At 35.8% G+C, this 18,199-nt stretch overlaps 2 protein-coding genes across 2 annotated transcripts; both read right to left on the bottom strand.

Annotated features, from left to right (window-relative positions):
- Positions 1-3,699: 3,699 nt before the first annotated feature.
- LOC110941095 (tubulin alpha chain) lies at positions 3,700-5,880 on the bottom strand. Its single transcript, XM_022182713.2, has 5 exons — positions 5,801-5,880; positions 5,393-5,528; positions 4,470-4,645; positions 3,963-4,386; positions 3,700-3,891 (listed from the first exon to the last, which is right to left on the bottom strand). Exons 1-5 carry the CDS (start codon positions 5,878-5,880, stop codon positions 3,715-3,717), a joined length of 993 nt encoding a protein of 330 aa, XP_022038405.2. The 3' UTR covers positions 3,700-3,714.
- A 6,510-nt stretch (positions 5,881-12,390) lies between these two features.
- LOC110941094 (protein PSK SIMULATOR 2) lies at positions 12,391-16,650 on the bottom strand. The gene is made up of 2 exons (XM_022182712.2): positions 16,515-16,650; positions 12,391-14,290 (listed from the first exon to the last, which is right to left on the bottom strand). Exon 2 carries the CDS (start codon positions 14,240-14,242, stop codon positions 12,542-12,544), a length of 1,701 nt encoding a protein of 566 aa, XP_022038404.1. The 5' UTR covers positions 14,243-14,290; positions 16,515-16,650; the 3' UTR covers positions 12,391-12,541.
- Positions 16,651-18,199: the final 1,549 nt, after the last annotated feature.

Here is an 18,199-nt window from a genome sequence, read left to right as displayed (position 1 = left end):
AGCCCAGGGTAAGGCATGGGCTATGTCATTTCCTCGAGTATTTCGCTTAGAGGTCCACCAATCGAGTGTTGTCGATCGGAATATCCCTGTCGCGTTTTGGGTTCTAAGGTTGTCAGGACAACCGCTTTGGAGGAACGTCAGTTCAATGGCATCGAACCATCGCAGTAAGGCAGTAACGCCCTCTTCACTAGTAAATTCTAGAGGTTTGCAGGCCATGAATTGTTTAAACAAAAATGTCGCCTTAGGTGTTTCCACCTTTGAGTCGACGAAGACATGAGGTGATTCAGTGATGGATTGGATTTTGCTTACGATGTCGGGTATGACTCTGGCCATTTTCTCGGCCATTTGCTCAGCGATTAGACCGACGAGGTCTTTCTTAGAGATATAGTCCTCACTGTGGTTGGAACCTTTCTTCGAGCCTGATCGTGTCTTCTTGGTTTTCTTAGACGAGTCTTGGTTTGGGGAAGCCATCTATAGGTTCGAAAGAGACGTAAAGGATGAGACTTGATCATAATTTAAAATAACGTTTGCATGTAAAGGCATTTAGTATCACGTAACATGTATGGTTCACATAAATTGCTTGAATTCAACAAGTATCAACAAGTATGAACACGTATGATCACATAGAAGGAGTACAAATTTAGTTTGTTCTCGAGAGTTATTATTGTTTCTGATTGTGAGAGACGTGCGAATCGTGCATCAGTTTTGAAATAAATGAGGTAACAAGTATAAAAAATGCATAAAAATTGAGATAACATAAAAGAGAGGCTCAATAAAACATTGGATTGTTTCGGGTTTAGAAACATCGACTTTTTCAAAGTGAATCGAAGATACTTTCAAATTAGGGAAACATGCTTTGGTCTATAGGTAGGATACTCTCATCGAGAAGCGATTAACTGTATCTTACCCTTCAGTTACTACACGCCCCTAATCGATTAGAAAAATCAAAATTGAAGCGTCGTTTCCATCTTTCAAAAACTTGATGTCCTAAAAGTGGTCTAATTAAACTAACTAATTTTAATCCTAAATTAGACTCTCTAAGTTTTAAATTTATAACTAAGACTCTCTAAACCTAGACCACACAACCGGCAAGTGTACCGGTCAATGCGAGTCCGAGTATAGAACCCACGAGACTCTCTAATTACGTTTACGACTTTATCTAGACTTAGACTAACACCGATTCTAACTGTTTTTATTTGAGGGGGGGTTTACTAAAAATCCTAAAATTGCATTAAAATTAAACTAATTAACTAAATTAACTAGACGCGAATTCGGACGAAGGTTTTAACTCAGTGGTGATGAAGACTACCTAGGCTAGAATCCTATTTAACTAGGAATGGATTCTACTCGATACTAAAGTGGTATAGAACAGGGATCTTTATGTGCTAAACCCTAAGCAATCCCTACTAAGACTTCCCGATCCTTCTCAGGAAGAAACTTGTGAGACTCTACAGAGCTGTTACGACTACCGGTTGGTTAGATTTCCTCTCAGTCCTCTAACATCTTAAAAAGTGCCTTAATATGACAATCTACCTCTCAGCGCGGAAGTCTAAGGCAACAATGGATTTTAACTTGGTTTAATAGATACGAATAAGATCAGGGAACTAAGACCGATTTCTCTCAAAACCTAATCGTAGCTATATATCAAACCAAGACCTATTAATAACCTCGAGCCTCTCAGCGACAAGATTAGCAGAATATCAAGCTCTAAATATATTTTATTTACAGTTTCTAGGGCTATCGGCCGATTCACCCAAAGACTACCCGAACCCGCAAAGACTCGAACAATCAACACAAACCTATCCTATGAAAGACATTCACCAAGGTTCATGTGAAACGAATAAACAATCAATAATCAAAACAAGATACGCATATGCACTAAGTTAAAGATTCCAAAGTTCTTTACTTTTTAAGAAAAACCCATACACACGATAATAAACGAATAAAAATCCAAACTTTATTAAATATTTATCTTAACCTAGGTAGTTTTAGAAATTTAGCCAAGAATCATAGTCTTAAAAATAATAATAAAACTAAGTCTCAAACAAGAATTCATCAAATAAGAACAAAGAAACTAGAAAAAAAAAACTGAGTAGCAAAACCCGTTAACCCCTTTCCAAACTTCTTACCCAACTCCAATAATTCCCTTTCTCTAATTCCTTGCAAAACTCCTTCAAATTTTCATCCACTATGCTCCTGATCACCTCTGATGATGTTTGCGTCCCCAAGGTTCGAAAATAATAGATTCCCCTGTTGTAAAAAATAATGCCGCCCCCTCACTTTCACGTCAATATCTATTTTTCTCCAATTCGATCCCTCACAATTTTATCGTCCAGAAGTTGCCGTAGAACCCCAAGTTTACGCAAACTTTGCTAGGCCTACTTCTTTTCACGGCCCACTAACCTTTTTTGATCTTTCTTTTGATGTATATCCCAACAATAAATACATGATATATATTTTCCTCCTGTAGTATATATAGCCTAAGATCCCGCGATTTTCGTGGGTGGCTTAACACAAATATATAATATCTACTGGCATTGAATCCTCATAGGAACCACTGAGGTTTCAAAAAGGTTGCTAAATCCATCCAAAATGACTAACACCATTAGAAGCAATGTTAACCTAGGGGTACTTTGGTTATTTTCACTATTACTTTTAATTCCCCCAATTTTAACCCTAATTTCACCATCAGTTGGCATGTATTAACTATTAGAGTTGTATTTTCATGTGTCAACTGTGATAGGCAGGTGGTAAACTTTTTTAGATGTCATTTTTGTTAACTTGGTCATTTTTGGATGGTATATTGGTTAATAGAATGACATGATTTCAGCATCTATGTTGGTTTTTTTAGATGCCAAGAGATCCTTCTCCTAGAAAGTTAGTTCGGTTGAAACTATCTGTGGTTAGTTCCATCTCAGCTACCGTGTTAGTTATGATTATAAAAGCATTGCCATTACTTTTTTAATCTAAATACATGAAACCCATTTGACCCGTTTCTCTGTTAGCTAATTTCTTTGGACAGGTTGAGATAAAACGCACCCTCCATCATCCGTTTCATAAGTAAGTGGGTTGAAATCGCCACCTCTTGAAACAACTTACACTATGATAATAATAATAATATTCATCCACAAGTACCATTTGAGATGCCGAAAGTAAATCCTTTTGTTAATAATTCGAGGGTCAATCATGAGCAGATACATGTTCTTGTAATAAATAACCCAAATCCTATATCAAATGCAGTGATGCAGCCTGTTTTAAGCAATAACAGACAACAACCTGTTGAACATCAGCAGCAGGTTTATACTGGAACCGATATCATGGGAATTACAAGTATGGTTCCCGGTCAGAATAACACATCTGATGCTCACAGATCATTGAATTATCATTTGTAATATCATAATGTCACAAATACACTTCGTCGAATACAAAGGGTGGGGGCAAGATATAACCTGTTAAAAAATGTAAATTAAATAAATCAAGACAATGACTAAATTAACCCTCTCTCAAGTTAGTTTTGTTGAAGTGTTAGTTATTTTGTATGGATTTAGCAACTTTTTTGAAACCTCAGTGGTTCCAATGAGAAAAAAACCTTATTTGGATAGATCTAGCAAATGTGGATAGACATTTTGGGATGATTTTAGCAATTTACTCTAGAAAATTTTATACATGTTGGGTCAACTGGGTGTTCAGGTGCGAAGGCACACATTATTGCAATTATGAATGTTTGTTAGCCGGCCGCTCGTGGTAGGCCTTCTCAGCTGAGATAACCAGAGCGTAAGACGAAAGCATGAAGTGGATACGCGGGTACGGTACAAGATTTGTTTGGAACTCGGTAACGTCCACGTTCAACGCTCCGTCAAACCTCAAAGACGTGGTCAACGAAGAACTCACCTGTACATAAAACATTATTAGTTGTTGGTTGTTCCATCACACGCTAACGAAACTAAAAACTAAAAACATACCTGAGAAATCAAACGGTTAAGATTGGTGTAGGTGGGACGCTCGATATCAAGTGTCCGCTTGCAAATATCGTAAAAAGCCTCGTTGTCGAGTAGGACAGATACATCGGTATGCTCTAACAGAGAGTGGGTGGAAAGCACACTGTTGTACGGCTCAACGACTGAAGTTGAGACTTGGGGTGAAGGATACACAATGAACCCAAGCTTCGAATTTTTCCCATAGTCAACTGACAGACGCTCCAACAGAAGAGAACTGAGACCAGAACCAGTTCCTCCACCGACAGCATTGAACACTAAGAAGCCCTGGAGACCGGTGCAGTTGTCAGCAAGCTTGCGGATACGGTCAAGGCACAAGTCAACAATCTCTTCCAACTGCACCACAAAACATTTATGAGAAACATATGAACCCATAATAAAAAAAGCGAGCCTAAAGAATGGTCAGCTTGTTTACTGGTATAGTGGCCACAGGCAAAGTTGTTGGCGGCATCTTCTTTCCCGCTGATGAGTTGCTCAGGATGAAAAAGCTGGCGGTATGTTCCGGTCCTCACTTCATCGATAACAGTGGGTTCAAGATCAACAAAGACGGCACGCGGAACATGTTTCCCAGCACCGGTTTCACTAAAGAAAGTGTTGAAGGCATCGTCACCGCCTCCAACGGTTTTGTCACTTGGCATCTGACCATCAGGCTATCATATGCATAACCGTATTAGACGTTACAACAAACACATCCACCAAAACATCTAAATTTCTCTTTTTCTATAAAAATACAATGAATACAAGTTTGTTAACTCTTTTCTCATCTGGACCCCATGGTTTGCCTGGGCACCCGTCTAGTGTCGAATGCACACCCTAACGAATCAAACATAACCACCTCAAGATTTATTGTTAAAGAACACATATAAGTGAAATAACTAAAGTTGAAAAACAAATAAAAATAGAACCTGAAAAACATAGCGTGTCTCGGAATCACTCACTGATAAGACGCCTTTCATCCTATAAAGATCATCCCTTTTTCCTCAACCAGTCATTAAGCTGGATGGATCATGTGCATTTAAGGTTAAAAAAATTCATAATAACTGATAAACCAAGCATCACCAAAACAGAATTAACCGAACCGAACATTGTCTATATAAAAATTTTGGCAACCAAGGGAGGGAATCAGTTGTAATCTTTTGTTTTTGTCAAGGCCCAGAGACTCGGGCCCAAATAAGTAATTTATTTGTTGATAGATTTTATTTTTGTCAAAGCCCAAAATGAAGCTCATTAATAACCAAACCATTTCCTATATTTTTAACTGAAACCGAAATTAACCAAACTGATCGATTATACATTGCCAAAAATCAGAACTTTCTATTAACAAAACCATGTACCCCTATAAAAAATGAGTAGAAGTGAAATAATTTTATCCAAAAAGGGAGAAAATGATTTTTTACCTCATCAAGGTCCAAAGTTCCTTCAGAAACAATGCTCACACTGGATACAGCAAAATCATGCTTGTGATCATGATGATGCCCTTGGTGGCATTCTGTTTTAAAAAATATGTATATATGATTAAATACTAAAATAAACCTGAATAAATTATACAGAAAAAAGAAAAGTGATAAATACCATGGCCATGCTCGTGAGTGTGATTCTCACAATGAGAATCCTCTTATGGATCTTTAGAATCAATTCTGCATAACCGAAAGGCGAGATACACATAAACAACAAATATTATGTTTTTATTTATCAACGACATAAGCTTCATTAACTATGTAGAAATTATATATCCAAAAGGTTATTTAACAAACAAAGGACATGGTGTTTACATACATATGGAGAAAATATCATATGATTATCACCTGTCAAGATCGTAGCCTCCCACTCCCAACACAAAATCCATATCAACAACGCCAAATTTAGCTTGTTTTATCTGTGCCATTCCCTTTATGTGCTGCAAAATGCACCAAGATTAATTTGAGACTTTGAATAAAATTTACTTTTATGGTTTCATATATCATAAAAAAAAACCCCCCAAATTAGGTCACAATCGGAGTCAATTAGATGAATGGACAAAGCAAACAAAAACACGAAAACAAAGAATCGTTATAAGTAAACGAAATCCATGAAAGAAAACAAAAGATTGAATAGAGGAAATCATACCCATTAACATTCCACTAATTGTTAAAAAAGCATCTCCATGATCTCTGCTCATCAACATTCCGGTAAGTAAACATGACTAAAACATAATACTAACCATCAAATACTTTTTCTTAATAGAAATCAGAAATTTTAAAAGATGATATACCTTTCTAAGTGAAATCCCAAATATCTTTGATGGCTTCATTGCTTATTTCAGATTTTGACAATCATGGTCAAATTTTTGATGAACATACATAAATCAAAATCACGCCTTAATTTGAATCTTCTATCTGGAAGTGGGTTGATGCCCCAGAAAAAAACCACAGAGATTAAGGGTTTGGAATCTAAGGAGATGAAAGAGAATGGGTAAAAGACGGTGTATAAACATCAGAATAGGGATTTTTGTACAACAAATTAGATGAAATCGCAGAACACATAAAGAAATCACATATAAGGCATACCAAAAACGACTCATTAAACAATTTCATGGATAGAAGACACAAGATCATCGATTAATAAGAAGCAATGGACGAAATTACCTTACATAGTGTTGATTAAAGGAAGAATCGCCAAATCGATGAAACAAAAAGCCAAAGACGAATGGATTGAAAGCAAAATCGGAAAGATATAATATGGAATTAGATCTAGGGTTTTTGATTTGATACATCATATAGAAAAGAAAGGAATCATGTTTAAGGAAATAGCGAGAATAGAGAGAGCGGATGTGAGGTCTAGCGAGAAAAGGAAACGGCTGTAATGGAATTGGCGCTCAATCTCTTTGAGGGAGTGGTTTTAGAGTGACAGGTGTCAATTAGTGGATTAAAATTATGCCAAGTGGCACCAAAATGTATTGTTTTAATATACATAATAGATTTTTTCTTTTCTTGTCGTCGCATAGCTTGGAATTGGTTGTTTTGACTTTAATAGATAAATTAACGATAGCGGGTTCGGTCCATTTGAGAAAAATAGCGGCAATTTTAATTCGGTCACTGGCACTTCACTCTGGCCAACTGCCTGGTCATTTCCATAATACTCTTTTTCGCTCCATTTGCACCAGAACCTGCCCAACACAAAAGAATATAATATACACTAAAACTAAATAAAAACAAATAATAACTATACAAAAATTATACACTTTACACGTGACAAATATGTGTATTTTACCTTACATCAAATATCCCTACACTTAATCTTTTTTCGTTCTCGAAAAAGAATTATGCATATGGAATCAGAGATGGATAAATATCCCCACACTTAATCTTTTTTCCTCCTCAAAAAAGAATTATGCATACGGAATCAGAGATAGATAAATACTCGGGTCAAAAACTATTTATATTTTGTTAAAATCAAAGCTTGCATTAGCCGCGATTGCGAATATATTTGTCCCTTTTAAACCCAAATCCGGTCTTAAGCCCTTATCATGCGAATTTAGTTTAAGTGCGGTCAATTTACCTAGGGTCCCACGCCAGAATCTACGGTCCACCTAATCCCGCCTCAAGCTTATAGAACAAAAAGAACGATAACTGGACCAATTCCCAACCGTCTTATATCAAAACCAAGAGAATTTAAAACCATTTTTTTTCAGCATTTTTCTTTCTTTTCATTTTTTTTTCTTTTATGAGCTTAGACGTTGCTTTCCCTAACCCAGAGGCATTCCGGCTGTAAAGTCACTATCCCCAACTAGGATTACTTAGACTTTGGTACTTTTTACTTGAAATTTCTATTTCACACATCCTAGAGGTATTCCGGTTGTAAAGTCACTATCCCCAACCCAGACTAAATAGGCATGCGCTACTTTCATTCAGTTTCTAGCTCATTTTTTTCTATTTTTCCCTTTTTTCTTTTTCTTTTTCATGATTAAAAATTCTAACGGTTTTAACTTATAACGGTGTCCCTTATACTCTTATTTGTGGTTTCAATTTCCCATTTTTCCCAGTTGAGTACCCGCTAGTAGACCGACAATTAAGGTATCTTAAGATCAAAGGAACCTAAAACCAAACCGAGCCTATTCACATATACCAAATTAGACACAAGCTCGACTTAATTAATCTCATATTATTATTATTTGAACCCGAACAAAAATCCATCTTTTCTATCATTTTCTGTATTAATTTTGCAAACTTCTTATTTCAAAGGACATTTTCTGATTTTTCAATTTATTTTTATTTTTATTTTTTTTGTTTTTTTTTCAAGTTTTATGACTCAAGACTCACTAACTAAGACCTAAACGACAGTTTCTCATCCCCACATTTAAACTCTAAAAGACAAAAAAAAAATTAATAAAATGGGCAAATCGGAAAGGACTTAGCTGGTTTTATCGCGTAAGCTCTGAAACTCTCGTCCAATCTAGCTCGATCGTATAGCATTTCGGTCGCGATCGGCTTCACTCTAACTGGTACACTCGAAAAATGCCTGATATCTGATAAGCAGCTCCAAAATCACCCGAATGGAGATTGAGTACGGGTGGTACATATTCAAACCTGCATAAACAAAAACAAGCAAATTGAAGCGTCGTTTTCATCGTTTGGACCTACCTCAAGAGCTCAACAATGTTCATCCGACATTTCACGTCTCAAACTTGAAGAAATGTCTAGCTGAAGAAGGACTTCAAGTTCCACTCGAAGATCTTCAAATCAGTGAGACCTTGCACTTCGTGGAAAACCTATCGAGATCATGGATCGAGGTGTTAAGTAATTAAGGCGCAGTCGAATTCCTAACGTTAAGGTTTGGTGGGAAGGAAAACATGGCGCTATGTTTACTTGGGAACTCGAAAGTGATATCAAGACTAAGTATCCACATCTGTTCGTTGCATCTTCCTAAATTTCGGGACGAAATTTCCTAAAGGAGGGGAGACTGTAACGCCTCGCTTTTCGTAACTTTCCTCAATTAGAAAGTTTAGCTTGTAATTCTATTTTCGGAAACTTGATTCTCTTGTAATCGTATTTCGTTTCGAAACGTTGTAAATCAGAGACTTTGATCGTAATAAAATTGATCCATTTATGTGAATTATGCGTTGTTATTCGTACTTGCTTATACATTCAAATCATACACTTATACGTTCGAATCATACGTATACTTGAAGCAATCCGTTATTCTTGAAACACATGCACAACTAAGGAAATACGTGATTTTATACGTTTTATACATAAATACTTCATTATATTTTTACAATACTTAATCCATGATTATATACTTGTTCGATACTTAAATGCATGTTTATTATACTTGAAACAACATAAAATACATTGTTTTATGTAACATTTCAAACATAAAGGACAGAAATTGCCAAAAATTGAAACAAATCTCGGCTAGAATCACATGCGACATGCGCACAAGACCCGTGTCTCCTTGCGTGACCCGCCTGGAGTGACGATCCGCAGAAAAACGCGCACCAGGTCCGTAGTCCATTTTTGTGTTTTCTCACCCAACTAACTTCATTTAATTACTTCTAACACCTAACCCTAATCCCTCCCTATATAAACAACACTCCTAAGCCTCATTTCCACTTTACAAACCTCCTAAACACTCCCAAATCCACTCCTAAAACCTCTAAATTCACTGAAGTTTGGTAGAAAGTTTTAAAGGATTCAAAGTGAGTTCAAGCTCACTCCCTCATCTATTTCTTGCTTGTTTCTTCTTCTAAAACACTTGGATAACCTCTAGGAAGGTTTTCACAAGATTACCATGGTAATCTAAGGTGAAACCTCACCATATTTGAGGTCCAAAGTGCACTTTATTTTCTGTTTTGATTAATGTTCTTGTATCTTCATGTTCTTTACTAAAACTTGGTGGAATCTTGAATCCACCAAGATTAGAACTTCACCTATAGTTGTAGGTTTGTGTTGAGATTGATTCTCACCAAGTTATGAGTTCAAAACTCTTTATTTTCAGTTTATACATGTCCTAATCCAAGTGATGAAAACAAGCATGATTCATCATCTTCCATATGAACTTGTGACTTGTGAAGTGTGAACCATGGGAGCTTGGGCTTTCCAATCTAGTTCCACTCCTTCATTTGTGAAACTTTGTGTATAAACACTCAAGTGATTTCCTAGAATCAAAGTAACATAACCCCGCCTCGCCTCCGACACTTAGGATTACGTTTGCATGCCGTGTTGGCTCATCCGGTTTAGAGACTTACTTGGTCACTTGAGCTTGCATTACTTAGATTTATTTCTTGTTATTCATGACCGTCCAAATCATCCTTGTGATGGTTTGTGTAGTGGTGAATCATACAAAGAGGTTAATCCTCCCTGCTTGACTTATGACAATCTCTGATATCTATGATGGACTTACTTGTAGGTTAATATTATAACTATGTAAATATATATATATATATATATATATATATATATGAACAAGGCTGAATTTGTGATGATAATCAGACCATGATTAACCATCATAACTTAGGCTATTATATCTACGATCTAAGATTCTCGTTATTGATTCTAATGGGTAATTTGGGACCCATGAAACCACACATAACATAGTGTCATAAACGAGTACTTAGAACTAGATAATACTTTTGTAAATACATACTTTTTGTACTTTAAATTCCAATCCGAATCTTCCATTCTAAAATCCATTACTTACACACCTTCGTTTCCCCCATGTAGGGTAACTTTGGTGATTCCATCCTCCAACTTACAACTCTCCATGGGATTCTAAAGTTTAAAGCTTTGCAAAACTGTGAGCACACTTGACCCATTTTACGTTTTACACATTTTGGGTGCAACATGTTAGCTTATTAAAAATCACAAACACTTATACTTTATCTTTATGCACAAACAATCCAATACATGCATGCATACATTATACTTGATTCGTTGATCTAGGTTTGTTCATTTTGTGATTAAACTTGTCATTAACTTCGATCGAGCCTAGCCTTAACATGTATAGCGCTATAGGAGTAACGCACCGACTGTGAACGTTGGGTTATGTTAAGTTTCTTTTACTTGCGTTAAACTTTGGTTTGACTTAATTATTCACATGCTAGATTTACATTAATTTTGATAACATAGTTTGACATGTGGATTCGTTTAAACATTTATACTTATGCTATGTACTTAAAACTTGTGTACTTGCCAATGCTTTTGTGTTGAACTATACTTTTAACATGTTGCAGGATGATGATGACGATTACGATGAAATCTAGTTGGGAGGACTTTAGAAACTCATAAAAAAAATACTAGATTTGTTATCTTATTTTGATTAAACTTGTTGCATTTTGAATTTCCGAATGTTGTACTTGACAATTTGTGTTATGCAATGAAATCGGTTTTGAGTTAATTATTGTCACATAGTATTATTATTATGAAGTCTTTGAGCAATCTATTTCGTCTCACTCCGATGTTTCCGCCATCGGTTGAGGTGTAACAAACATCAACACATGAAGCACATGGAGCTTGACATTCACTTCGTGTGTGAACAGGTCCAGCGTGGCCATGTCCGGGTTCTTCATGTCCCTTCTCGCTACCAAATGCTGATATTTTCACCAAGGGTACATCATGGTTTTCTCTATTTTCTCTATTTTGTCGTTTTTTTTGTTTTATACTCAACATTGTCACTTACACCCCCTTAGCTCCCCTCGAGTTTTACATGCTTATTATGTACGTTGGTCAAATACAATACGTTTTCGTGCTTATTTTTATGTACGTTTTTTGTAGGTCTACATTTTGTCAATACGTTTTCATGCTTACTTTATACATGTTTTCAGTTGGTTTACGTTTTGTTAAAACGAAGCTGGTCAAATATAATACGTTTCCATTAGGCGCCATGAATTCGAGTTACTTTACGTTTCAACGCAGCCATAGTGGTGCAATTCTTTAACTTAAAGAAACTCTATTTTCTTACGTGCTTTTTTTGGCAAGGTATAGATCCAAGTTGATTATGTTGTGAAGTCAACGGTCTACGTATTATCGTAAATTTTGTTCGAAATTAAGTTAGGTCAAATATACTGCGTTTTAAGTAGACGGTATAAGTTGTATCATTCTTACGTATTTTTAGTACGTTTTCGCTTAAATCAAAGTCGGTTTACATTGTGACGTAATTTTTCTCATTAATGAATCATGTAAAACATAATGCATTTTCGTACTTATTTTTATGTATGTATACATTACGAAAACGGGTTGAACCGTAGCCCATGCTATCACTACTAGCACATTAGTTCCGCCCTTGACGTTTACGAACCCTATCAATACCGTGCTAACAATGATATCAGATAACACACAGCTTGCACCCGACGTGTTGCCTTCAGAAAAGATAAAGATAGAAAACCATTGGTAGTTAGGATTTAAACACAAAACCCATGTAAGGTAAAACTTGTATAACTAAGTTATAAAATATCAAAACGACATTTCACATTTGAGTAAATATCTTTCATATAACAAGTTCTATAGCCCTAAACAATTGTACGCTGTATCGCGATTATGATAACTTCACACGTCTTCTTGAAACCGAAACTAAACAATGTTTACATAATCATCGACGCCATTTTCATACTCGAACAAAGCTTTTGCTTTAACTTCTCCACTAAATCGCCAAATGTAGTTTAACCCGACAAGAAGCTCGGTAATCGTTGCTTCGATTTTCTCTTGATTAGCATAGTAGATTGATTGTACAAGAAGAACATTTGTTCTGGAAACCATATTTTGATGCTCAAAACTCCTTTCTGATTGCCATCTTATCATATTATGAGCAAGAGGAGATAACCAATCTAAAATCCCCAACATTGCTTCACTCCATTCTTCCGCTAAACCCGAATCATACTCCGCCATTTCCAAGCTTTTAGCGTACGGTTTTAACCTAACACGAAGCGCGTTCTTCACGTTTTTCGGTAACATATTATACAAATCGTCTCGTGCATCATGACCGATCAAATGAGGTGATGCAACTAGCTTTTCGAGAACCACGATCACATTAGCATAATGTAGCGCTAATGCAACCGCTCCGAGAGTTTCTGGTGGTGGGTCGAACCGGTTCGGTTTCAACTTGCGAGTTTCTCGAACCTCGAACCTAGCATCAGACGATGCGCCATTTGGGTTGTTCGATGGAGATCCGTTATCGCCCATCGCGCATCCTTTAAAAGGCCCACCGGTAGTACTTAAACGGGTCGGCGTATCCGTCTTTTTTACATGGATTCTTGACGAATTATCGCGTGTATGCCACCATTTGAGACCGGTTCTAGCGGCTCGGGCTAAAGGTCCCGACTTTGACGTTAGTTTCCCAATCGGTCCGGAAAAAGTATTCATTCTTCTACTTTTGGAACTCGAAACCATGACGGAGTTACCAAGCGGGCCCGAGTAGTACTTCTTCATATTACTCATTCTTGACATCGGCCCGGATTTGGTACCAACGTTCCCCAGAGGGCCCGAAGAGAACGTTGTGATCCTATTCCGAACCGGGTAATTTTCGTGAAGTAACCCGGAATCTAGGCATGTAGACTCTTGAACTTTTGGAGGTAACACGTGTGTAACTCCGAAAACATGTCCGATTCTCGCAAAAATAGTGAATACCGATCTTGCTAAAATGAGAACCGCATAATCATAAGTCTTGTTCCATAACGAAATCTCTTTCAACCGTTTCACTTCGTGTTGTTTCCATGCCAATTTCTTCGTGTAATCAATGACGGCTATGGTATCGTGATCATCGTTGTTCTTGATCCTCTTCAATATCTGTTCAAGTTCCGAAAGATTTTCCATTTCTTGATACAAATTCAAGTTGATCGCGATAAACGTTTCCATCTTTTTCACTTTCTTGATCATCTTCTTCCCTGTAAACTGCCAGTGGTACCGATCAACACTGTGTTTAATCAAATCATCATACGCCTGTTCGAACAATTTCAAAACCGGATCTTTACATTTGTTTGACAGCCGCGTGACAACTTTCGACACGTTTCCCAAATTATGCAGCATCTCGGCACATATTAAATCGACGATATAGTCATCGTCGTCTGAAACGAGCTTTTTGATACCCGTTGAGCTACTTATTTCCTCCCTTAGTTTTGTGACTTGTTCGTCGGTTAGTGAATTCCATTGATGGACTAACTTAGACATTACACTAGCTACTTCGAATACTAATACTCCGATTCGCACCTTTTCTGGCCCGTGATCGTGTTTTCTTGACGGTTTCCATAGACCATGGAACCATGAATTGGCTACCATGGTGCACCGCCCTCAAGAATACCGAGCCCAACAGAAACTATTCTGATTCTGAATGAATATAACAGAAGTAACAATCAATAATCATTCTCAAGTGAACTTATTATACTACAAGCTACATCATTAAGTATAGCATATGATGGAGATTTAGAGAAGTCAAAAGTCAAACAAATAATGTAAGATTCAAACTAAGAAGACACTTCTAAGTTAAGAATCTTTGACTTTTGAAAGTCAATGAATTACCTACTTACAAGTTACAACCTACAACATCAAAATTTAAAGATTTGTTTTCTTTTAGTCAAAATTAATGAAAAGATTAAACTAGTTAATGATTGTAACATTAGAGTACCCACAACTCCCCGGTTTAGGCTGTTCTTGAGTTCACATGGAGGAGATGACGAATGATATCGGATCGCTTAAACGGCCCTGAGCCTAAAAATATGTTTGTTTAGTAAATGAGCTTGAGCTGACTCATGAGCCTAAACAAGCTCCATATTTATAAAAAAAAAAATATTTTATATACTAAATACATATGTATATAATAACTATGATTATATATTAAACTACATATGACAGAAATGTATATATTATTATGTTAAAAATAAAAGAGTAAATTACTTTTTGAGTCCTATGTTTTAGTGTTTTTAACCACTTGAGTCCAAAGTCAGAAAGTCTAATGCCTTAAATTCCTAACCTCTCGTTTTATAACATTTTGAGTGCAACTTTTTAACACTTGTACTTTTAATTTAGAACTCAAGTGGTTAAAACCTATGTTGTCAAAGACGCAAGGCACAGGCGAGGCGCATCGGCCTCGCCCGGAGCCTAGGCGCAAGGCGCAAAAAAAAGCGTGGGCTTTTTTAAGAAAAGCGCACATAGAGAAAAAAAATATAAAAAATATGTTATGCTTTGAAAATAAATAAGATTCCACATATAAAATTTAAAAACTATTATATATGCCATTTAAAATCATGTAGCTAATAGTTAGTAGCAAAAGTTTAGGACTTATATGTTGTAAGTTTTGGGTGTGAGAATAAAAGTCTCAAAAGGTGGTAAATACTTTGTCCCACATTGGTGTGGGAACAAAGTGAGTGGTTGTTTATAAGGTAAAGCCTTTACTACTCCATTGTAGCTTTATGACATGTTTTACCACAAGTCCTACCCGCGCACAGGGTGGGGTGCAAAAATGAGTTTGTGAGCTTGAACTCGTGCGTGCCTGCGGACACGAATGCAGCTCCGAAAATCCGGGCCCGCGTGAGCCAGTTTTTGCACGCACTCAGTTCTGTTTTACCTTTTTCCTGCGCCTCAGAGCCCTTTTGTTGCGCCTAGGCGCGCTTTTTTGCGCGCCAGAACCGTTTTTCCAAAAAAAGCCCATTTTTGCGCCTAGGCTGCCACCAGGCGCTATAGGTGCGCCTCGCTGCGCCCGGGCGCCTAGGCGCGTGCTTTTTGCGCTTTTGACAACATAGGTTAAAATTACTAAAACACAGGGACTCAAAGCATTATAAAATGAACGGTGTTAAACTTTTTGATTTTGGACTCAAAAGGTTAAAACCACTAAAATACAAGGACTCAAAGAGTAATTTACTCAAAATAAAATCACAGTTATAAATATATATAATTGATTAATTATATATAAATGTATATAAATTAATTAATGAATAATAATCGAGCCGAGATCGAGATTGCAAACACGAACTCACGAGCTAAGCTCGAGCTTTTGGGACTCTAATTCCATGACCTATTTATTTACTCAAAATAAAATAAAATCACAATTACAAATATATATAAAAATTAATTATAAATGTATATAAATTAAAATCAGTTTGTTGTTCGTCTACCTGCTTTTCTTATGTAATTTGCCCTGATGATTGGAATGAAATAAAAATGCTAATTTCATTAAGAAAAATAAATAAATAAATAAGTTAATTAATTAATAAATAATAATCGAGCCGAGATCGAGAGATTGCACACACGAACTCACGAGCTGAGCTACCTAGAATCTGGAATCGAAAAAGACTACGTAATCTCATTATTCGCGAATCCCAACCCCGTCGACTCTGAAATCGAAATTTAACCAAAAGTTTCAACAAAAACAGATTCGAAATCTCCGATTCAATACTCCCAAACACTATTCAAACATGAAAGCTAAGAACCCTAGATTCAAAACATTAAAACTGCAAGGACATGTAGAACAAACCCTAATCATTCCATTGTTGTAACTAGCAGTAATGATACAGTGAAAGGTGAAGCAAAACTGAAAGAATCAGGTGGAAGTTACCGATTGTATGAGCAGAATGTTGAATCGGAGCACGAGTTTCGAGGCGCGAGAGAGATAGATTGTGGAATGTGGGTTCGTTCTTGAGGAGACGAAAGAGGGAGGAAGCTGCAGTGTGTGTGACCACCCAACTCACATGGAAATATTATAGAGAGAGAGAGAGACCAAGTGAAGTTGAATATTTAGAAATAAACTAGTGATTTTCTGCCGCACTTCGCGGCGGAAATTCGGCAGAAATTTGGTTGGTATATGTTTGATTTGTTACGATACCGACACTCACTATAGTAATCAAAAGAGAAAACCTTACATCAATTGAAAACAACAAAAACGAATATCGATACTATAGTAATCAAAAGAGAAAACCTTACATCAATTGAAAACAACAAAAACGAATATCGATACTGGTACAAATGTTGTTTAGTTGATATTGGTTCACTTGGTTTGCGTTCTATGTTTATTTCAAGATTATCATATAAACTTTACTGAAAACAGCTATTGTGCCGCTATCATACCAAACCAAACCGAAATCGACTGAACAACAATTGTATCGGTACCGGTATTTATTTTAATTGTTTTTGTTTTCGATAAACTAAGATCGTATCGCTACCATATCGTACCAAGCTGGACAACATCGGTACCGGTATGTAATAATTTTATGGTTTCCTAGTTGATAACAGATATCATGTCGCCACCTTAGTGAACCGAATTGAAACCGAACGAATAACGTTTGTTCATTATCGGTATTTATTTTTATTGTTTTTACTTTCGATAAACTAACATTATACTCCTATCGTGTTGTACCAAACAACATCGGTATCTATACACATACTCATTTTTATAATTTCCAGTTTCAATAGTTTTTCATTTATATAATTCTGTCTGTGACGTTAATTGAATATCGGTACCAGTATCGTGACAATTCGAATCGAGCTATACCATTCAAAAAACATCGGTATGGATACTGGTGTCCATTATTATTGTTTTTAGTCGATGTAAAACACGTGTTGATTTCTATACTGAGTGCATGAAACATACCGGTACTTTAACGAACCAAATTGATACTGATCCAATGCCCGCTTAACATACCATCACGATACACAGACAAATAACATGGAATGTTAAAAAAATTAATAAACATACATGCAGATTTAAAACACTTTTAATAAAAGTTAACGCACGTAAGTTATTATAAAAATTCAAATTGACAGCTAAATAAAATGCTACGAATAAAAAATAAAAAAAAACAAATGCCTAAGAATTTTATTACTAAAAATATCAAATGAATAATAGATAAAATATTAAAAAAAAACAACTTTAAAAAAGAAATCAATTACTATCATCATAATTTTCAAATAAAAGATTACTAAAAAATAGAAAACAAATGCCTAATAATTATCGATTACTATTTATTAATAAAAATCAAATAAATAATAGATAAACTATTACTAAAAAACAAAAATAAATATTAAAAAATCTCTAATTACTATTCATCACAAGTTTGTATTAATATATATAAAATATATAATATATATAATATATATAATATATAATATAATAATAATAATTGTTTAGTATTTGTTTTTTTTTTAATATTTTCCCATGTAAATGAATACATCATATAAATATATATAGAAATGGGATTTGGAGAAAATGGTTGAAAGTGTGAAAATGGTGAGAACGGATCTTGG

Source organism: Helianthus annuus, chromosome 5 (genome assembly GCF_002127325.2).
Source record: "Helianthus annuus cultivar XRQ/B chromosome 5, HanXRQr2.0-SUNRISE, whole genome shotgun sequence".
Classification (NCBI taxonomy): Eukaryota; Viridiplantae; Streptophyta; class Magnoliopsida; order Asterales; family Asteraceae; genus Helianthus; species Helianthus annuus.
Note: the sequence above shows the minus strand (reverse complement) of the source record. Positions and strands in the feature narration are given on the sequence as shown.

What these genes read in the sequence shown, in the direction of transcription:
- LOC110941095 (XM_022182713.2), bottom strand. Translation starts at nt 5,880, where the DNA reads ATGGCACAGATAAAACAAGCTAAATTTGGCGTTGTTGATATGGATTTT. An exon ending in CGCCAGCTTTTTCATCCTGA is followed by an intron (nt 4,387 to 4,469) that starts GCAACTCATCAG and finishes ACCATTCTTTAG; the next exon opens with GCTCGCTTTTTTTATTATGG. An exon ending in TTAACCGTTTGATTTCTCAG is followed by an intron (nt 3,892 to 3,962) that starts GTATGTTTTTAG and finishes TTTTATGTACAG; the next exon opens with GTGAGTTCTTCGTTGACCAC.
- LOC110941094 (XM_022182712.2), bottom strand. Translation starts at nt 14,242, where the DNA reads ATGGTAGCCAATTCATGGTTCCATGGTCTATGGAAACCGTCAAGAAAA.